This window comes from Sesamum indicum, linkage group LG8, assembly GCF_026168435.1.
Source record: "Sesamum indicum cultivar Baizhima isolate 11 linkage group LG8, ASM2616843v1, whole genome shotgun sequence".
NCBI classification, from domain to species: domain Eukaryota; kingdom Viridiplantae; phylum Streptophyta; class Magnoliopsida; order Lamiales; family Pedaliaceae; genus Sesamum; species Sesamum indicum.
The window spans coordinates 27056262-27078623 of NC_142664.1; the positions used below are offsets into that span (position 1 = coordinate 27056262).

At 35.8% G+C, this 22362-nt stretch overlaps 3 protein-coding genes across 4 annotated transcripts; 1 reads left to right on the forward strand and 2 right to left on the reverse strand.

The window, feature by feature from the left end:
- The first annotated feature begins 2555 nt into the window (after positions 1-2555).
- Positions 2556-3873, forward strand: LOC105169018 (rhicadhesin receptor). The gene is made up of 2 exons (XM_011089276.3): positions 2556-2812; positions 3184-3873. The coding sequence occupies exons 1-2, from the start codon at positions 2692-2694 to the stop codon at positions 3717-3719; spliced, it is 657 nt and encodes a 218-aa protein (XP_011087578.1). The 5' UTR covers positions 2556-2691; the 3' UTR covers positions 3720-3873.
- Positions 3874-7067: 3194 nt separating this feature from the next.
- Positions 7068-10611, reverse strand: LOC105169020 (Glutamyl/glutaminyl-tRNA synthetase, class Ic). Its single transcript, XM_011089277.3, has 6 exons — positions 10389-10611; positions 9681-9777; positions 9445-9598; positions 8187-9301; positions 7550-8017; positions 7068-7399 (listed from the first exon to the last, which is right to left on the reverse strand). The coding sequence occupies exons 1-6, from the start codon at positions 10517-10519 to the stop codon at positions 7181-7183; spliced, it is 2184 nt and encodes a 727-aa protein (XP_011087579.1). The 5' UTR covers positions 10520-10611; the 3' UTR covers positions 7068-7180.
- A 606-nt stretch (positions 10612-11217) lies between these two features.
- Positions 11218-16638, reverse strand: LOC105169021 (phytochrome A1). 2 transcript variants are annotated; one of them, XM_020696202.2, is made up of 5 exons: positions 16274-16638; positions 13486-15542; positions 12491-13307; positions 11794-12084; positions 11218-11668 (listed from the first exon to the last, which is right to left on the reverse strand). In XM_020696202.2, exons 1-5 carry the CDS (start codon positions 16303-16305, stop codon positions 11458-11460), a joined length of 3408 nt encoding a protein of 1135 aa, XP_020551861.1. In that variant the 5' UTR covers positions 16306-16638; the 3' UTR covers positions 11218-11457. The 2 variants fall into 2 exon arrangements, with proteins under 2 accessions (XP_020551861.1, XP_088740088.1); XM_088883962.1 differs by having other exon boundaries at positions 16114-16637.
- Positions 16639-22362: the final 5724 nt, after the last annotated feature.

Sequence of the window (22362 nt, forward strand, 5' to 3'; positions counted from 1 at the left end):
AATCTAATAAAACCAAATAATAATAATAATAATAACAACAACAACGTTTTGCATTGACTTTGTGATGAAAAGGTGGTGGTTAATCATTAAAAGTCATGATCAATGTGACCTGATCTTCAACTAATATTCCCTTATTAGTTTTTATTTTTGTTACAAGTTGATGATGATGATGTATATGATATCATTATTAAGGTGCCCTGACCCAAAGAGCCCAACTTCTTAGTACTCCACAAACACTTTTGTAATATAACTAGACAAGAAATTTGCAAATATTTAGTACTTAGAGCAGACTGCAGAGGATATTTTTCTTTAATTTTATTTTGTGGTAATAATAAATATATATCCGTACTTGTAATAGTTACAATATTGAACAAACTGCAACCAATGCTGAAGTTGTGATAGCTGCAGATTACTGTACTAACCATTTGCTTTGCAGCACAAAAATCCATGTTGTGGATTTTTTTTCTCCCCAATATACTACTATTCTATCGTATTATTTTTATTTTTATCTCTATCTACTATTATAAACGTACGAATTTTATTTTATTTTTTGTTTGGCTATAATATTACTAATGGCAATAATCACTATAAAAGAATGGTTCAATAATGATTAAAAAAAACTTATGTTAAAATCAACGTCAATAAATAAATTTTTATTAAATTTGTTGTTAATCTACATTAGCAATGAAGTTCATTATTTTGCAAGAAATACAAGTCGTCGTTGCTATTAGTTATTTCTTGTAGTGGATGCAACATTATATATATATTGTTATAGTCTAAGTTTTTATTTCTATAGTTTTTTAATAATTTTGGAATTGTATTAATTTAAAGATTCTCAAAATCATTTTTAGGAGTAAATACTAATCCTTACTGATTTTTCTAAGTTATTTTGACTTGGCTATTTATATGGTTTCTACTATTCATGGAGAGAAAGATGATCATAGCTAGAACCTAAATTAATTAAAACAAATATTAATTTTAGATAATTGAAGTTATTACAAATCAACGAATATATTTAAAAGAAATAAAAACAAAAAATTACTAGAAAAATAGACATAAACTCATATTTCATGAGTTCAAACTCATAATCTTTTAATTATGAAATCTCAATTTTTTTATGTTTTTTATTTGTTGTTGATAATAAATGATGAAAAGTTTTATAAATAAAAAGAACATAACAAACTGTTGGACCATCACAGGAAGGCCCAAAGTGCTAAGCAAGACAACATAGCACCCAATTGGAAAGGCAACACCAAATCTGACCTGCAATCCCACATTCCAAAATAATATGCCTTGTACATTTCACTTCAGTCCCACAAGGGCTTACCAGTTACCACCATACTTGGATTTTTTAAAATTTCATTTCCTGCCTCGACGCCCATTCAAAAATCTCCGAATTTCCCCCAATTTCTCCTCTATAGCCTCGCAATCTTATCAATCAAGTGAGATCTCATTAGCGATATTACAGACTCGTAAGCGTTGTATTAGGAATGATGATGGGTTCAAATAGACCTATACACACACTACTGTGTGTAGTCTTCAATTGATATTTTGGACCCGAACCTGACTTGCCCCAACCCTTTACTAAATTTTTATACTTTTCTATTTATTATGATTCTATTTATAGGAATAATTAAAAGTTATACGATCACATGTGAATTATAAATTTAATCTTGATCAAATATATATAATTGTAACGAGTCCCTAGGTACTCAAGTTGGAGTGAGGTTGGTTGACCCAAATGCAGATCTATTTGAAGCCATTTAATTAAGGTATTAACAATATGATTGTGAATAATTGAGTGATCTTAGAATATTTAAATATGATCCCCACATTAGAATCAAGCGTCGTAAATTCATTATCATTAGTTCTAAAATGAATAGATACATAACATAGTCAATAGTATTAACACCAGATTAACACTGACAAGGGTTGGAATTCAGTTCATTATATTACTTAATACGTCAAATTTAAATATTTTACTTTAATGTATTGATAATTTCAAATCAAATTATATATAAATCAGGACTTGTGTCTTAAAATTGATGTTTTAAATCTCTCAATTAGAATTTTTAAAAAAAAATATATATGTACGTAAAACCATTAACTCGGAATGCATCAAACGAGTGCATTTTTTCAATTAATTACTAGGTCGCCGCGAATAATTCTGAATTTTCAATTAATTCGCCTCATCCATTTTGATTCAAATAGAATATGAATCATCAACATCAACATCAACGAAAACAAAATATAGTAATTAGTAAAATACAATAGAAGGTAATAGGATGGTATCACGTGCACGGCACCAAGGGGCCCCTCTGTTGATTAGTCAAAGGATGCCAAAACTATAAAGGCCTCTAGATATATGGGTATGAAAAAAATTTATATCCAATTAAATTTTATCGGATCAAAATCAATTATATATATATAATAATTATATTTAATTAATATATTTATCTTGTAATTGGTGTATAACAGATAAAATATAATAATTGATTGAGGTAGCATTATAAATGGGATGGCTTTAGTTTTGTTTTGGCGTAGCAAGGCATATTTCGTAGCTTTTACAGCCCGGAAAAAGTCATAAATTTGAAATGTAAGGAAGTTGAGCTTATAAATAGTGACTACTTTATTGTCTGCCTCAACACAACACAAAGGAAAAACAGAAGCTACAGCTTTTTGGAACAAGGCATGGCGGGTAGAGTAGCAGTAGCAGTAATGATGGTGGTGATTACGTTGAGCGGCAGAGGAGTTTGGGGCGGCGATCCAGACATGCTCCAAGATCTCTGCGTTGCTCAGCTCACTAATTCTGGTACCTACTTAACTATCTATCAACTCAATCTCTCTTTCATCTCTCCAATTTCCATCACCATATTTCTGCTCTGCTCTCTCCCAATAAACAAACAAAAATCTCACTTACCATTCACTATTTCAACCCAACTCCTCAAATATCCAATGCTTCAGATTGGATCTCCTCTTCCTTTCTTATTGCAACTTCTTTTCTATTTTATATATACATCTTACACACTCGCTCACTCAATACGCCTATGTAATTATTATTATATATTGTTACGTATGTAATAATTCCTGTCCTAACTATATATTTTTTTATTACCTAATTAATTAATTTAAATCCATTTAATATTTCTTGCATTATTGATTCTTGCTTCATATCTTAAACAGCTGTGACGGTCAACGGGTTCCCCTGCAAGTCCAACTTCACGGCCGACGACTTCTTCTTCGACGGCCTAGCCAAACCCGGCTCCACCAACAACACCCTCGGTTCACTCGTCACCGGCGCCAACGTCCAGAGGATTCCTGGCCTCAACACCCTCGGCGTCTCCCTCTCCCGCATCGACTACGCCCCCGGCGGCCTCAACCCGCCCCACACCCACCCCCGCGCCACTGAGATAGTCTTCGTCCTCGAGGGCCAACTCGACGTGGGCTTCATCACCACCGCCAACGTCCTCGTCTCCAAGTCGATCAAGCAGGGTGAGATCTTCGTGTTCCCCAGAGGCCTCGTCCACTTCCAGAAGAACAACGGCAAGTCACCCGCTGCCGTCATCGCCGCCTTCAACAGCCAGCTGCCGGGGACTCAGTCCCTCGCCGTCACGCTGTTCGGTGCCACGCCGCCGGTGCCGGATCATGTTCTCACCAAGGCATTCCAGATCGGTACCAAGGAAGTCCAGAAGATCAAGTCCAAGTTCGCGCCCAAGTAATGAAATAAGTGGAGGCTTTTTTGTGGGGTTGAAAAATTTATTTGTTTTATTTTTAGAATAAATAAATAAAAATGGTGTACCATGTATGAGAATTTCTGCCTGTTTTCTTCTCATTTTTCATGTAATCAATAATAAATTCGATGCCTTGACATGATTATCTTTGTTACTAATTAGTGCAAATGCAGGCAATTACTATCTTTCTTACTTAATTATGAATTTATTATTATATAATTACTTTTATTATATATTTTTAAGTATACTGAATGTTATCATTGTTATTCTTTTTCACAATTAAAAAATAATGGTGCTAATATTTTAAGTGATATATGTGTAATTTTTTAAAAAATAAAAATATTTTATATAATTGAAAATGTTACTAGTGATAACACGTACTCATTCAAAAGACAGAATTAATCTATATAAATGAATGTAAATATAATTATTTCAAAATTTATAAAAAAAGACAAGAATTGGGAAAAAGCAATTATAGTGAGACGGCGGCAACTTGTGATGATTTGGGCATCATTCCAAATCATTATGTAAAGCCAAAAAGACATAACCTGTACGCACCTCAACCTTTCCTTATTTCTTGCAAAAAAAAAATAAATAAATAAATAATTTTGTGTATGCAGGAATTGTTGAAGGTGATGAAATGAGTTGAGTAGGAACATGAGATCATCTTCAAACTTCCTCATCTAACCTCAACTAAAATTTGTAAGCTAGCACCAATCATCGTCGTACCTTCTAAAACCCAACTCGGACAAGTCTATGATCATAACATAAACCCTGAATGACTCCACATATTTCCAATTTTCCACAAAACCAAACATTGACAATTCATCCTCCAACCAACCCAACTACGTTCACATCCTATTTTCTATTTGGAAAAGTTCCAAATTCCTCTAGTAAGCTTGAAATTTAGTAGCGTGCTTCATAAGAAATAAACACACAAGAACGATGCTGAAAACAATCCCATGTCGTTAATGAAATACTGTGAGTTTGTAAGAATAATCAAGATAGCAAAAAATGTACGTAAGACATCAAGTGTTTAGTATTGATAAATACGACCCAAATAGAATTGACTCAAATATTGGACCATTCTTTATGTAAACACCGGTCCAGAGGCGTTTGTGTGTTTGCGAAGGTGTTGGAGTGTAACCCCACACAAGAAAGGGAAAAAGAAAACCCGTATTGCATTTTATATTATATTTAACACATATAGACGACATGGATGACGTAATTATGGTAGACAGGCACGCGGAGACATAACGTTTACTTTGAAAACTTAACCTTAACGCTCATACTGCTGCAGAGATTCCCTTCATTCATATATAATTAAGTGGAGTGTGAGGATTAATTAGGAAGAGCGTGGTAATAATATACCCATATCGTATTGTCTGAAGCTCAAACAGAAAAGAAGACTGATACTACGTACCTTAATATGGCGTTAATTATATTATTTTCTCTGATTAATAATCTATGATTTAAAACAGAGGAGGCCCATGCTTCGCTGCCAACGGCTATCTCCAGTGATGGGAGTGGATACAACCAATTCACACACCCAATAACATTACTTTTTTGTTTAGGTATCAACTAATGCTTATATTACTCCTGTTTTCACACTAATCACCAATCAATCTCTGCTTAATTGTAAGTGATTATTAAATTCGGTTCACCAACTCATTTCATAACTCTTAATATTATATGGGATAATTACAATCCCCTTGTTTGATGTTGGGTGCAATTATACGTAATCCCGTATGATTTGGAAAATTTAAATTTAGCACCCCTGAGATTTGCTTTCACCTAACAAATAAGTCCACCTGTTAATCAGAATTTATTGAATTTGCTGATATTAATAAAAAATTTAAACAAAAATCTATATCTACCTCCAATTGATTTATTACTGACTTATAGCAGGTCAAATAATTTTTTGTGACAAAATTACCCTCATAAGTCTTCACGCGTTAATGCATATTAGGAGATATATCTTCACAGTTATAAGGATAGTTGAGTTCGAAAATATTATTTGACCTGCAATAAGTCAATCAAGATTTAATATCAATTTTTCATTCATTTTTCTTGCTAATATAACCAAATTCAATAAATTTTGATTAATGAGGACGACTTATTCGTTAGACTAGAGCAAACTTTAGGGGTACTAGATGCAATTCTCAAATTACAGGAGATCTATATGTAATTACACCAAACTTCAGAGAATGAGAGTATAATTATCCCTATTATATTTACAAATCCCTTCTTAAAATATCATGTCTATAAGTGATAATTGCATTTACACTCTTGATTTATGATCTGCTTACACAAATTATTATTGCATTTGTATAATTATAGAAATCATATTTCTCGATATTTTTGGGGTGGGTGTGTAATTTTTTAAAAAGCAAAAATAATTTAACGTAAATAATATTGATATTTCTGATAAATATATATATATATATATATATAATTATTCAACATTGACATTTCTAATGTATGTATATATAATCATTCAAAAGGCGAGATGCTTTTTGTAAATGAATTATAGATTAAGGGGTGTTAAGATAATAATCCCTATTTATAAGTATCCCCTGCTACTGAAATCGTTAGATGGGAAACTGTTAAATTTAGCCAAAGAAAAAGTTAATTTTCTAGCTTTATTTCTCACTCAGTAAGTGTTATATTTTAATATCCAAAAAATTTTGAAACATGTATAAAGATGTAATGCTATACACCTTTACATGAACAAAGAGCAAAAAAAAATGCGACGATTTGGGGTATGCTAACAAATCCTATTGATGACCCAAATACGATTTCTTCCAATTGGTGCATGCAATACAACAATGGAGAAGGTGATCACGTCAATATGCTTAAACGACATTGTTAGAGTGGGGAAACACACACACACTACCAAGCGCCAGTGATAGTGCTAATTGAATAACGTCAATAATTATGGATTTAGATGTAAATATGGTTATAAGAGGGGTGTGTTAGGTAATAAAATGTTTACCAGACCTGTTCCGCCAAATACTTTGCATAGTCTTCAGCTATTGTGGGAATTCGGCCTCCTTTAAAATCACGTTATTTTACCATTACTACTGAAACCTTTAATTTCAAGATCCCTTCACTGTGAGCGCATCCTGCTCAGAAAAATCTACTCTACAGTCTACCCAACATGCTCTACCAAATAACAAACTAACCTGCCCTACCGTAACAGAATATCGATTATAAAATGCCAAGGGAAGGAACGAAGACGCCCTACATTATATTTGTACTTAAATGCATAACAGCAGAAATGCTCTCTTTTTGCACACATTCAGAAGGCAACCTGTAAAATGAAGCTACGGGAGCTATTCAAAGGCATATATAACTGATAAAACAACAGAAATTAAGTTGAGTGTTAAATGCATAAAACTCGATTAATTCGGCATGGAGACAACAGCTTGTTTTCAGCAGCTGTATTCTTACTTGGCTACAGTTTGCTGCTTGCCATCTGGAATTGCAAACAAGACGATGGGTTTTGTGGATCGGATAAAAGGAGCATCGCATCTGTAATAACCTTTTCTCTCTAGCTGGATGACGTCCCCACGCTTTAAGTTCCGCATGTCAGATTCCCCAAGTGCTGAAGTTTCCGTTCTCGTACAGGGATTCACCACATCAATGAAATCTTCATCTTCCTCAAGCTGCATGTGTTGAACAGTTCTAATAAGCTAATCTTATTGAACACTGGAAAAAGTTCCAATTAAATGAACAACGAAAAAATTCAAAAGAAAGTTCAAATAAACAGAAGTTGGAATGAAACCAAAACTTTTCTAACAACGCTAAAGCATCACCTTCTTCTTTGTGATAAGATAATCAAAGTCGACCAGAGTCAGTCTGACAAGCTCGCTGCTATCTGCCAGCCAAGTCAGCTTCAATTTTGTCTTCTTGACATTGCCTTCAAGATGCAAAACTCCCTCTAGCTGAGTAACAACCCCATTTTCGTCTTTCTTGATCTCTTTGACAATAGCATTGCCCCAATCCTTTAAAGTTACTTCCTCATTGACTGAGATTGATTCAGCATCAGCATAATCTATCCATAATCTATTTGAATAAGTTACAGCTTTCTCTCCAGCTCCTTCATATTTCTTGTGTTTTGCTAAAATGCGCACAAAAGGATCTTTTGGGCCATCAGTTAGAATAAGCAAAGCACGTCTTTCTTCAATGACAGCTGTATGTCTGGGGCACACGGGATCAATGATTTTCTTGTTGATGGCCCAGAGTTTGTCCCATTCCATAAGATTGAGGTTCTTTGATGCACCCTAATCAATTCAGCAAAGTGATTAAATCCCTCAGTGAAATTGAACATAGGAAGCTTGTTCGTCACAAGCACTAAATTATTAACTAAAAACTAATAATGAAAAAGAAAAAACCCTATTAACAAATATGCGTATCTGCACATACTAATGGATAACAAGGACTACAACTTACTTGTTCCAAGATGAACTGTATCAATGCTTCAATCTTCAGACCCCTGCGCACTATTCCTTGGACAGTGGGAAAGCGTGGATCATCCCAACCTTCAACCTTTCCATTTTGAACAAACCATAGCAGCTTGCGCTTGCTAAGAAGTGTATAAACCATATTCAGCCGACTAAATTCGTATATATGGACCTTTCTGAGCCCCATATCTTTCTGAATTCTATAATATTGGTCATTACGATCATGGTACTCACTCGATCTAAGGGCATGTGTGATACCTTCCACAGCATCAACAAATGGGCAACAGAAGTCATATGTTGGGTATACTTTATACTTAGCTCCAATCCTGTGATGAGGAGTCAAATTGCAACGATAATATACCGGATCCCTAAGGGACTTGTTCGGATCCTGCATGTCCAACTTCCCTCGAAGACAACACATCAAACCCCTCTGAGAACCAGCAATCATTTCCTTCCACAATTTTAAGTTCTCCTCTACACTGTTATTCCTGCACCTCGACTCTATCCCCTCCATCCTTTCATGCTGCATTTTCTCGCGTGGAGTATCATCAACATAGGCCTTGCCCTCTTTTATGAGTTTCTCAGCCATTTCCATGAGCTGAGGAAAGTAGTCTGATGTGTATGTTACAGCACTGTATTTAATCCCCAGAGTTTCAATATCTTTCAGAAGATTATCCACAAACTCGTTACTTTCCTTGTCCGGGTTTGTGTCATCAAATCGTACAATCACCTGGCCTTTGTATCGGTCAGCAAAGTACTGGTTTAACAATGCAGCTTTTGAATGCCCAATATGAAGATAACCACTGGGCTCTGGTGCAAACCGTAACTTCACTTTTCCAACATCGGCATGAGGGAGGTCTACCTCAAAGGCCCTGCTTCCAGCTGTTTCAGTCGCACCATTCTCCACTGCGGTTGACCGAGAACTAGAAGATTGAGGCTCTTTCAACTTAGAAGTAGCTGCCTTTGAGGAGCCTCGTCTCCCAAGATATGTTGCAGCAAACTCACTCAACACAGCATCATATTCAGCAGAAATTGAGTTGAACCAACGGACCAGGTTTTGGTACTTTTTAGACTTCCTTAAACTTTCCCATCGTAGACCAGCTCCTAAAAGGTAAAAGAACAAGAAAAATCATATAACAGACAAAATCAATATCCACTAAGAATTAGCAAAGCGGCTGTGTGTCGCCAAGTTATAGTACACATCAAAATATAAGTAAATGTGATCTCCATAGAATCAGAAACCTTACCTGCAAGACCAACCCAGACAGCAACATCTGCAATTGACAGACTGTTGCCAACTAGAAAAGTATTTTGCAGTAAATATTCATCCACAAAGCCGCATGCTCCCTCAAATTCGGATCCAGAACCAAAGATAGGAGCATATTCAAGCCATTCATCAATCTATAAGACCAAAACCGATTGATAAAAAATCTTGTAAGGTTTAATATAAGTAAAATCAGCAGTCAAGATATGAGAAAGACACCTGGCTTGACTGGTAGGCGTCTCCCCCATAGAAATCAGGCAGGCTTCCTATCCTGCCAATATATCTCAGAACCACAAGTGCTCCATGCAGTCTCTGCCTGAAAAATTTGAGTTACCATGGGAGAACGTTATTCTTCTTTCTTTGCATTTGCACAAGTAAAAGACGAGAAAGGGCAATAAAGTTTCATATTAAAAAGGAAAAGATGAAAATGGATCTGCAACCGAATTTCATGGCATCCACGAAATCTAGGGAAGAGTTGTGCTTTTCAATATCTTCATTATGACATAACTATAGTTTAATGTCACAACATGAAGTCTTTAACCAATCGTAATTTCATAGCAATCAGGTAGGCTTTATCAAGGAGAAGCAATCTCTCCTCCGAGGAAGAGAGTTGAATATTAGCGCCATTAATTTCACCATGAAGTCGAACTCAGTTCACCGTTTGGGGATTCTTTTATCTTCCAACATAAATATACAAAAAAAAAATCTCAAAAATCCAGAACTCTTATCCCAACCAAGTTCAAAAATTGACAGAATGGAAGGCTATGGGATTTCCTAATCAGGACCAGTTTCAGCATTAGATTCAAGAAGTGCACCGCATAGGGAATAAAGACAAACCAAAAATGAAACTAGAGACAAGCTAATACAAACAAGAGTTAAGCAATCCTCATATTCTCAAAACAAAGCAAGAATAAGACGAGAACTCACCCGCTCGCTAAGACGAGAGTCGGGGGAGAGCCGGCAGCCAGAGTTGGGTTGGTGACGAGGGAAACGCCGGCAATTTTCGCGGCGGCGATGGCATGGAGCGGCGGAGAATCGGCCGCGAAATTGAGTTCCATTTTTGCAGTTCGGCCGCCTCTTGGTTTCCACACTCCTTGAGAAAAAATGAGTCTGCTTAAGCCTCCACTCGACTCAAAGGGAATTCCCAGAAAGGGGCACGCCCCTAGGGGAAAGTTTGAAGAACCTCCTTTCCTATTTTTCCAAAAAGACAGATTTACCCTTGGCCAATCTGAAATTTTGACTTTTCACTTTGGTAATAGAAAACAAATTTATGTAATTATTATTTTTATTTATATTAATATATTATTTAATTTATTGAAATATTAATGTATGTAATTACATTTTTAGAAAGAAAAAAAAATCCCATAGATGTAGTAATTGTTGAAAATTGATTTCATAAATTAGATTTTTACCAAATCTTAACATCCCATTTAATGATTATCTAACATTTTTTCTGAGTTAGTGTCATTTATGTAAAGAGTATATTACATTTTAATTTGTTGCAATCAATTTTGAGTAAATAAGAAATCAAAGTTTTGAAGTATCATAATTGAGCTTATACATTACATTGAGTTGAAAAATGATAAGAGAGATGAAAAGTCGTATATCTCGTATTAGACGTCCAAAGATTTGGTAACATTTTTATTTAGATTAAATTATATTTAATTACACAAATATCCAATTATAAAATGAAATATTTTTTTCTAAATAAAATAAATAACATAATTTTTGTGTATATATATATATATATGTCAAATGAAATCGAAGAAGATTTGATAAAAATTAAAATAGAAAATTCAATGGGTACAACTTTATTGGGATAACTTTGAGGCAGGCTGCAGGCACGCCAACTTCTCTATGAACTAATAAATTCACCTTATGACAAAAAGACCCCAAAGGTACAAGTTGAAACAGCAGCAGAAAACTAACAGATTTTTCATAGTCCTCTTCTGAAGAACACAAGTTCTCAGCACGGGGCTTGGAAACGTCTTAGCACTCATTCACGGGCTTTATCACAGATTGCAAGTTCGACAGTTATGATGAAAGTCGAACGTCCCGCCTCCCTCAAGTACTGAACGTCTCCGTTCATGAGCTTCACCAGTTTTCTGCTGATAAAGAGGCTGATGCCATCTTCAGACACTTCTGCCGCATCACCGAACATCTGGCTCAACAATTCTTGCGCTATTCCTCCTCCACTATGCGTTATTCTATAATATCAGTAGCAGTATGTAAGGCCGAAGATAAGATACACATCAACAAGTAAGAGTCGGTTCTTTGTATCATGTTCGGTAATAACATGGGCAAAATTTGTAAAGATCAGTTGTCATGTTACCTGAATTCCAATCGGCCAAGTTGAACAGTTTTGCCTAAAGCGTCCTTAGTCAAAGTGGCTGTGAGACCAAGCTGGCCACCACTCAGTGTTGCATTAACTGACACTAGCAAGAAAGTAGCTAGTACTTGTTGAAGCCTGAGGCTGTCTCCATAAAACGTTTCGGTTGACAGATTCGGAGCCAAGTCATCGACTATCATAATGCCCTTTGCTATGCTTTTCATCATGACTTGACTGATGGAAGCAATGAGGACATCATGCAGCTCAAACTCCACCATCTCCAAATCCAAGTACCTGAATGAATCCAAACGAAAATTAAGTTTGAATTTGCAAAAGCTCAGAATATTGGGAGGGTGTCCAAGATATAATTCATTGAAAAATAGATTACTTGCAAGCGGGCCAAGGGAAATGTATGCCATGAAAAAAAAAAATAAGGGAATGCTTTTTACTCGGGCATGTGCTTCAACAGAAGATAGATCAGTCACGTTGTAGTGAAGCTATCAATCTTTTTCAGCAAAAATGATGCAAAAGTAGATCATTCTTCCTTAAGCTTATACTCAGACAATGACAATAGATTCTAAGATCATCAAAATGAATCAGATTGCGGACACAACCATATTGGGAGATTAGGATGTTTGAAAATCGATTTCCGTATGTTCAACTAATGAGGTTGTAGCTTAACATAATGATTTACACTTACCCTTCCAATATACTATCAAGATCAGTGTCGTCAAGAATTTTGTTTATCTGACGCTGACAATTAAGACTAGTGTGCAGCAAGCTTTTCTGCTCATCATCCGCATGAGTTCTTTCCATCATCTTCTGAGTGAAAATTATCCCAGACAAAGGATTCCTGATCTCCTTTGCCACATAAGCTAGGACTCGCGATCTCTTCATAGCAGTTTGCTCTGACAATCTTTGGACGTAAAGTGCTTGTTGGAGCTCATGACTTGCCAGCTGCAAGAAGCAGAAGACTCCCTTTACTACACCCTCTCCATCCAACTTTTTGCTCACAGAAAGCAGGCATTCTATATATTTCCCGCCTCTCGAGAAAAAACCAAATGGTATCTTTTCAGAATCTTGACCAGTCACGGCATTGTTGAGTACAACACCAAGGTTCACCAAAACCTCTTCACTCTTGAGACGGCAACAAGCTGCATGTGTACCAAAGACTTCACCAATAAGCATTTTACTGATCACATCCTCCCGATTCCATCCTGATAGTTTCACCATAGCTGTGTTCCACTCAGAACACCAGCCAAACTCATCTGTGCCAAATATAGGTGGGATCAATGGGTTAGGATTTTGTACAATGGCCCTGTATTCTCCTTCAATTCTTGTGAACTTATCCATCACGCTCTTCTGGACGGTTATATCTTGAGCTATGAAACATACTCCTATGACATTCCCCATGATATCTCTGCTTGCACAAGCATTTGCAACTAAGCTGATTGGACCAGCCTCACTCCTTGACCCATCTGTTTTAATCTCAAAATGTACGTTTCTTTCTTCTTTCCCTGATCAAAAGTAAGAAGGAAAAAGAGTTAGCACAGAGAAGATCTATGTTTGCAAAGGCTAGAGGGAGGGGGAAAACGAAGAGAAAGGTACAAACTCCTTTTCTATCGTGCCTCAAGTCGTGCATCCATATATTCTTGCATGCAAGTGTTGTAGCTGTCATTCCATTTGAAAATATACCTTGACGTGCCAATTCCAACACGGCACTCACTTTGTCAACAAAAGAATCTTCCACAAGATCGAGAAGATGCCTACCAACTGCTTCATCAACAGGAAGGCCGGTTAAATCAGCAATTTTCGTATTCCAACCATTCACAAGCCCCCCCGCATCAACAGCCAAGATAGGCACAGAGGCAGTTTCAATCAGGCGGACCATCTCGGATGTTACTGCTTCAAGATCCTGGATTCCATCAATTTTCAGGTCATTAAACTTCATATGAATTTCCTTGGTGTCTAAAGCCTTAGCCTCGGCCTCTTTAAATGCATTTCTTAGAATAAGTTGCAAAGAGTGGATGGCATCCATCTCATAGTCCTTCCAAGGTAAACTCCGTGTCTTGACAACTTCTAAGAATGCTTGGAATGAAGACCTCGGATGCATCTTCCGACCATCATCCTTCTCCCCTGGTATGTGTTTCGCTCCACCCCAACGAATTTCTGCAGCAGCGTGTGACCTAAACCAGAGTAGCCAGTCCTTATCAGTTATTTTAACTGCTGCGAGGCCACAGACAGCATCACCCAGGGCAAGAGCCCCAGGAAAACCAGCATCATGTAAGCTATCTGTAGTCAAACCTGTGGAATCCCCCTGACATTCCTCAAGCCATGAAACTATGTCACAAATCTGAAAGTCAGTTGGAGTTAATCCCAACTTATATTTTTTATTCTTGTATAGTAGAGCAGCTCCATCACATTTCACAAGATCCATCACATTGGGGCTCTTAGACACAATACCTAAAGGTGCATCTCTCAACAGCATATGGAACAAGAGGGTCTGAGTCCGCAGAATATTCTTCTCAAGCATCTGATTTTCCAATTCTAGTTCCTTGTTAACATGGATGGCAAACACCTGGGCAAGAAATTCGCATGCATATCGGAGAGGGAAGGGGACGAATCTTGGATTTGTGTGATGGCAAACCACTAATCCCCAAAGCGTCTTTCTCTTTTCTGGCCGTGAAGAATCTGAGTCATCTTCAACTCCGTTCACCGGAACCGACATCACCAATGATGCAATGGAATTCATGTTTTGCATATATTGTAAATGGCAACTATGTGCGGCTCTGAGTGTTGATCCGCATAATGTAAGATCAAAAGAGAGTTTCTCATCTTGGATAACTTTCACATGATTAGCTCTGCAGTCACAGATCATCCTGACCTTGTTTTTCATGAATAAAAAACGAGCAGCCTGTGGGAGATCCGTGGCCGGATAATGCAATCCCAGATAAGGCTCGAGGCCAGGCTTCGTGATCTCAGCAAACACCTCTCCATGATCATCGTCATGAAATTTATATGCCATCACCCTGTCATAACCAGTGAGTTCAAAAACTTCTTGCACCATCGTATCACAGAGCTTTTGTATGCTCCCACTAGGTAATGACTGCAAGCGATTAATAGCTTTGGCTGCAAGCTTATAAGACTGTAAGGCCCCAGATGATGTCATAGGGACGTCCTGAGGTCTGACAGGCTCAAAGTCAATGATTAAACTACCTGTGACTCTATGGATTATAGCATAAACAGGCTTTCGAGTAGTTCTACAGTGAACCAAGATTGGATTTAACAAAGAAACCTCACCAAACCCTAAAGCCTTCTGTAATGCTGCAGCACTGGGAGCAGTAAAGATAGTTCTGATATCTGATCCGAAATCAAGAACTGAGTTGTCATCAATACTTGGAACAGCATGATTAACCATTGTAAGCATTTCAGGAGCATTTTCACTGTAGGCAATCACCCGGAACGTTTTCTCATCCAGGGCCAACAAACACCCAAACGGTTGGATTAGCTTTCCTTTCTGTATCTGATTAAGGTAAGCAGAAGTAGCATTACTTAAACGAGGTCTCTGCTCTTCAAAGGAAACACTTGCCACCCGGACTGAGCTGGAGTAGTCAAATGAACTACCTGACTCCTCAAATTCTGCCTGGAGCTTTGCATCTATGGACGTCTGTGCAATTACCCTAGCACTATGTCCTGATTTTGAAGAATCAGAAGGCTTACCAGATTGATAAGACAACATTTCTATCTGGAATCTGAACAAGTGAGAACAAAAACAGGAAATTTAATCAGGTAGCAAGAAGTCATGCCAAAAGAACCACCATATCTAATATCATGCACAAAAAATTCAAGCACCCATAGAGGATCAATCGTGGTCAGTCACTCCCATCTCTGGACCATTAGAAATTTGAACTTCTAGAAGGATATACACAGCCCATAACACCAGAAATATTATTTTCCTAAGAACTCTATATACCACATCAGAATCCCATCAACTCTAGTCTAGCTTTTTCACTTCAAATGTAAAATATAACACACCACAGACTTAGATAACAAACAAAACACCAAGAGTAAGACTCAAGCCAACTCCTATGCACAGATAAGTGCTTTAAATTTCAAGAACATCGAACTCCTATACTCATCTTTCAAACTTCAACTCAGCATCTAGTATTAACGAATTAGCCAATAATACCAAACCCTGTATTCCAAAAGCCAAAAACAACAACAATTAAGGGGGAAAAAAAGAGTAAATTATTGCTAAGCCTTTCTCCTTTTATCCTCTACAAGTGAATAGTGATTGAAAAAAGAAAACCCACAAAGACTGACCCTTCAGTTTGCAGATACCAAGAAGAAGTTGTGAGAAGAAATCTTGAAATAGTGAACCAAAACAAAGTTGAGGAGCTTGGAACTGAGAATCGGAGTGCTACAGCACACTGAAATGCAATCCCAGCAACAAGAAAAGCTCAGCCACAATGCGTCACCCCACCTTTTAGATTTTTCATCACCGCCCCATCTCATTCTTCCACAGCCAATAGCAGGGATCAGGCGCCCTTTGCTCTGACACCCCCACAAATTTCTCACCAGAACATATTAATAATAAACTATAGCAGTGATTTGTGAAGGACGATATTCCGCAGTTGCGTAGTAGCAGTGATACATCGTACACCTACCTACCTTGGAACAAACAAAGTTCCCAAGATTACGTCGTATGTGAGAAGGTGTAATTGCACAGTTTGTCGTGTCACAAGGTAAAGTACAAGGCGTGCACATGTTTCCAAAAACAGGAGTTCTGCTTTGTGTGGGTAAGTTACAAGACACAGAAGGGTAATGGATAAATATAGCAATAGCAATAGCAAAAGCATAGTAGTGCTCTTCAAACTTCAAAGACTTGCGTAGGAAGGAAACTATACATGGACATCTTGTTGACTCATCCATGAAGGAAACTTTCCTTTAATTAATTTTTTTATTTGAGAGAGTCCGACTCGCCCCAAATAAAAAGGCTTTGTTTGGATTGTTACTTCGCATTTTCCTAAACAATATAAAATACACCTAGTGTTTGTTTTTGTGTTTTTACATCTTTATCTGTGTATTTTTCTATTTTTCAACTTTCTATATATAATATATATTTATATATATAATATAAAATAGACATAATTTAACAATAAACAGTAATTTTTGAATTCCAAAAATACAACATTAAACATAAAATATTTATATATATACATATTTATATATAAAAATATATGATTTGACAGTGATTTTTGTCTCCCAAATCCCAACATCAAATCTACACCACTTATTTTAAAATATTTTAAATTTACACAAAACATAAATCCAAACATATCATCTATTTTCAACACACCACTTATATTTATTTTTAAAATACAAAATAAAACAACTAAAACACAAATCCAAACATAACGAAACCCAGCCCCCTCAAAAATCGTAACCCACTGCGTCCCTAATCCCGTCTCCAATTTATTTATTTTTTCAAATGTTAGAATAATTAATATGTTTTAAAAATTAAATTACGTTACATTTTTTAATTATCTGTGGAAAAAAATTGATAATTTTATATTTTCATTAATCGTATTGAGGAAAGCAATATTCATGTAAACATGTTACTATGTTTTGGATTTAATTTCTTTTTAAAGAAAATATATTTTGAAGTTTCTGAAAATAATATTTAGTTTGTAAGATAGTTTATTCAACCTAACTAAATGCCCATTATTGTTATAAAGGATAATTATACTTATCCCCTTTATTTATAATTTATTTACACAAATCATTTTGTGTAATTACAAAAACTAATTATAACAACCAGAAATATGAGTAGTTTGTGTAATTATGTTGACGTTTTTTTATTGATGTACATGTAATTTTTCAAAAAATATCGGATACCTTATGAAAATGATATTGATATTTCTGATTGATGTATTTTTTCAAATAGTAAAAATAATTTATATAAATAAACAATACATCAAAATGTGAAGATATAATTTTCCCTTATTATAATTTCATAATAATCACCCCTAAACCCAGAACGTGTGCACAGCTGACAGGTGGATTTTGAGCCCAAACCTAAGGAGATCCATCAATCACTCCAAAGCCTGGGAAAAAAACACCCAATAAAGCTGAGCCCAGGATTGAATTTTTTATTTTAAATTTTGTAATATATTTTATTTAATATATATATATATATTACGTGAATAAAAATTATATTATTTATTTTAAATTTTATACACGTGACTTGTATATGTCAAATCAAAATAAAAAATACAACATGACCTAAAATAAAAAGTCGAATCCAGACTTTTAGGAGAATTTTTTATCTATTATTATTTTCAAGTAGGGATAAAATGCGATTACATAATATGAATTTTTTGAAAATTGGGTGGTTTTGTATATAAAATATACAAATTAATAGTGATTTGGTAGCTTGTTTGGTGGGCTAATGATGGACTATTAGCAAAGCTTGCAAGTATATTTATTTTAAAAAGAATATACATGTCTCTAATATTTAAACAGCTAACAAAGCCTCATTACCAGTCCTTAGATATTTTTCAGATGATTTATTTCATAGAATTGAGTATTTAAATAGAGTTTCCATTCACATTGTTTAATAACTTAATCATTAGACATTATTGCATATGCAATCTTATCCCCATTATATTAAAATACTTCAGCTTGTTAAGCATAAGGACAGAAATCATATTAAGCCATTCTTTTTTGGTTATGAATTTACTGTTGGAATATGGAGCAGTTGTAATTTTGTAATATTTTATATATATGTGTTTTGGTATAAGCAGTTGACGGGTGACGTTTTACTGTAATTCATTCAAAATCGTTCTGATAGAAATCGATCTTGATCAGTCCTGAACGTAAGAGACGTCTCCGGACCACGTAAATTTTGTGTCTTGCAATTGGCTATGATGAAAAAGAGCACACACCTAACAGAAAAAGAGAAGACTTTTGATGAGTTCATCTTATCCAGGAAACCAGTAGTTGCATAATATAGTTATAAATAAGTCTTTGTTTATAAGCAAAAATGTTAAAGAAAAGCTTGTCATGATCAAGTCAAGTTGTAAAGAGCAAAAGCATAAGCCTTTGAGAACTACTCCCCACCATACTTAAAGGGCAGTGGAGACATACATAGAAACTGATCAAAATTCTTGCACATATCCAAGAACTGCTGTTTTAGCACACTGCTGAGCTCGTTGAATTGAAGGGTTCTTCGTCCCGACCATTTTCAGCCAGCGTAGAATGAGAAAAGGGTGTCGGAAAATGTGGTGGGCGGTGCCGTGCAGAGACAAGAAGAGTTTGATCAGGACGGAATCAAGAATGGACGTCGAAGAAATACTTAAGATGAAGCTCGAGACGATCATGGAAGAACCTGAGATAGATGATGAAAACGGGGATGTGACGATGAGGAGGAGCATTTCAAAGAAGGTGAAGAAGGTTCAGTTAAAGGTGAAGATGGGGAAGCTTTTCATTTCTCAGTTGAGCCTCAAAGAGTCTTATGTGGTATTCATGGCTGGCTTTGCATCCAAAGGTGGGCTCAGTGGACTTCCCAGATACTAATGAGGAAATAATGAATCTTGATTTGTACATATTTGAAGTAAATTTTCAGTTCTTCCGCCACTAATACGAGTGTATAATTTACTGTTGTATTGGCTCTTTTTTCTGAATAAATATGACTCTGTTTGGAATTTTACATGACAAATGAAAATTGAAAGTTTTGGGTAAGTAAAAATCAATCATATGCATCACAAACTGGAATTTTGAAGGTCATAAGCTATTTTGTTTAAATGAAGTTGCATTTGCAAGTCACCGGAATGTTTAAACTCTATCATTTTCTTACAGGTTGTTGAACTCATGTTCAAGTACTACAATATATATCACATCCAAACAAGGAGTTAAAATAAGAATTAACATTCATATTTGAACTCAAGGTTCTTGTACAAGATGGACACTAAAACCATGTCAAACCCCTGTAAGAAGAGATGGGATTCTTTCTTCTGTTGACAGATGAATGAGAAATGACAGGAAGACCCCACTGACAGGAGAAGATAATGGCTGGACAAGCATCATCCATCTTCAATCTCCTCACAAAACCAGCAATCTTCCTTGACAACACAAACATGATTGAAAACGGCTTCCAATTCAACTTCCTAGCACGCGACAGCTTCACGCCTTTAACTCTCCCGTCCACTCTCCTCATCAAGAACCGTCTCGTCCTCACCGTCCTCTCCTCACTGCTGTCGTATAGCCTCTCGTATCTGCCTCTCCAACGACCCCCAACCGCCTCTTGAAACTCCATCTGCAACATCGTCTCCTTCTGGATAAAATGCTGAATAGGCATGGAAACTTAAGGAATATCCAAGTGCAGAGAGGTTATATAGAGTGTGGAGAGAATGGGAAGGCACATGGAGAATCCCTTTCGCCGTATTGCCTCAGAAACACACTAGTTTTAATGGGAAAAGGAGCTGAAGTCTGCCAGGTCTGGATTCCTCCAACACATGGCTAACATCATATTATACTCCAATACATTGCATTGATGAGGACTAATAGGGGAGAAAATGTTCAAGTACTAAGTTGGTTTTTTGCTGAAAGGTGGAGATGCTGCCCTATCCTTCCAACACATGGCTATCATACTTACCAGCTCAGTATCCTCCCTCTCTGTCTCTAGTAATAATATATGCTCATTGATACGATTCGATCATTGGAGGGATGCAAAGAATATATCTACGACACATAAAATAGTTGATGTCTGTATTAAAAACTCAAAGGTTTATGATTTCTTGGAGTGAAGGATTATAACAAGACAGAGATCTAACTACCTAGTTTTTATGTAGTTTTTGACAGGGATTAGATTGAATGGTTTAGGTCCAATTTACAGGTATTAGTCAAGATGAGGAATATTTAGACCAGTTTGGTGAAAACAGACACTAAGAATAGTATAATATAACGAAAGGGATCGTTGCTAAGCCGGCTTCAGATCTACCTCCTGATCGGCTGTATCGTCGTGATCTTACATCACATGATCCCCATAACATAAACACAGTACTTATTTTGGAGTCTGAACCTCTTCTGATCTTACAAGTACAATAATCACATTCCAAAATATTCCTAATTGCTACTTGAGTTTAGTTTAATGATCTTCAGTCAGTAATCATCAGTAGCTACAAAAGAAAGCCTAAAGAATTGTCCAATTTTCTGAAAGTTTTAGGTGAGTGTATGTCCAAGAAGTTTCAGTGAGAATGAGTCCAAGGGCATCAGACAATATTACAAAAATTACCCATGTTAAGTCACAGTGTACTAAACAAGTCTATATCAAGTTTCAGACAGTGATTTTAGCTCCGAACACCACTAAGAATTAGACTATGCTCCCAAAATCACAGATGGATTGCAAGAACTCTTACAAATTATCTACCGACGTAGTCCTTAAATCGATAGAAGAAATCGAACCCACCACCCATCATTTGATTGAGAGTGGTCGGCTCGTTACGGCCAACAAGGGTTGGCTTTTAATACCATTTCACTAGAACAAATACTTTTAACAACTTTGATCAATTAAAAAATTTATAGGTTACATCTATTTAAGATATCATAAATGCTAAAAATTACATTAGCAAATGATTGGTGAATAAAGAAAGTTAGATGATGAAGGGGTTTGAGTGCAATAATAATGTAGAGTTTGTTGGCATTTTATGGGCTATATATTGTGGGCAAATGAAGAGGGGTCTACAAGTTGAGAGAAGGCGGACAAAATAGGCATCAAGTGGAGGGAATATAGTGAACTGTTTGGTTGCAGCCAAGACTTGGAAGTTTAATACACTTCTTTACTCATCAATTATATCTTTTTATATTAATATTGGGTTTTCTCAATCCTAATATCATAATTAATAATCAACTGAATGTATACTCCAGAACATCTAAGAGATAAATGATTGTTCATTAGAATATATGTTATTTAAAAGGGATAATTATATTTATACCCCTCATCTATGACTTATTTATACAAACTATTCCTATTTATACGTAATTATATAAATTACCCATGTCAGCTAAACAGTTAGTAGTTTGTGTCATTTTGTTGACATTTTCGGGGTTATATGTAATTTTCTAAAAAAGTATATTTGTATTTAGATTAATTTTAAAAAATAAATATTAATATTTTTATATATAAACAACATTTGTAATCATTTATATATGTGTGATATGATGATGGGCTAAATAGCATAAGCCGTAAAGTGTCCTCTTCTTAATATTTTAAAAAACAAACATATAAGATTCATGAAATCAGAGCGGACAATACATTACGTGATGGACTAGCATTCATGTTTGTGGTAATATAAGTACCATATCTCTATCCATCTTAAAGGACAGAAATATACCTACAACCAGTTCTTTTTAAATCATCATCATCATCATCATCATCATCATCATCATCTAATAATAATAATGAATTTTACATTAACCATGTTACTGCGCCGAAAGGGAATAAATATATATATATATATATATGTGTGTGTTGGCGAATTAGAGGAGCAAAAGGACAAAACATCTAATTCA

Coding starts and splice junctions, on each gene's coding strand:
- LOC105169020 (XM_011089277.3), bottom strand. CDS start 10,519: ATGGAACTCAATTTCGCGGCCGATTCTCCGCCGCTCCATGCCATCGCC. Junction 9,302..9,444: donor TGTCTGGGTTGGTCTTGCAG/GTAAGGTTTCTG, acceptor TTTACCTTTTAG/GAGCTGGTCTACGATGGGAA. Junction 7,400..7,549: donor ATCTTATCACAAAGAAGAAG/GTGATGCTTTAG, acceptor CAACACATGCAG/CTTGAGGAAGATGAAGATTT.
- LOC105169021 (XM_020696202.2), bottom strand. CDS start 16,305: ATGAGATGGGGCGGTGATGAAAAATCTAAAAG. Junction 12,085..12,490: donor CTTGATAGTATATTGGAAGG/GTAAGTGTAAAT, acceptor GGATTCATTCAG/GTACTTGGATTTGGAGATGG. Junction 11,669..11,793: donor CTTGGCCGATTGGAATTCAG/GTAACATGACAA, acceptor CTGATATTATAG/AATAACGCATAGTGGAGGAG.
- LOC105169018 (XM_011089276.3), top strand. CDS start 2,692: ATGGCGGGTAGAGTAGCAGTAGCAGTAATGATGGTGGTGATTACGTTG. Junction 2,813..3,183: donor TGCTCAGCTCACTAATTCTG/GTACCTACTTAA, acceptor TATCTTAAACAG/CTGTGACGGTCAACGGGTTC.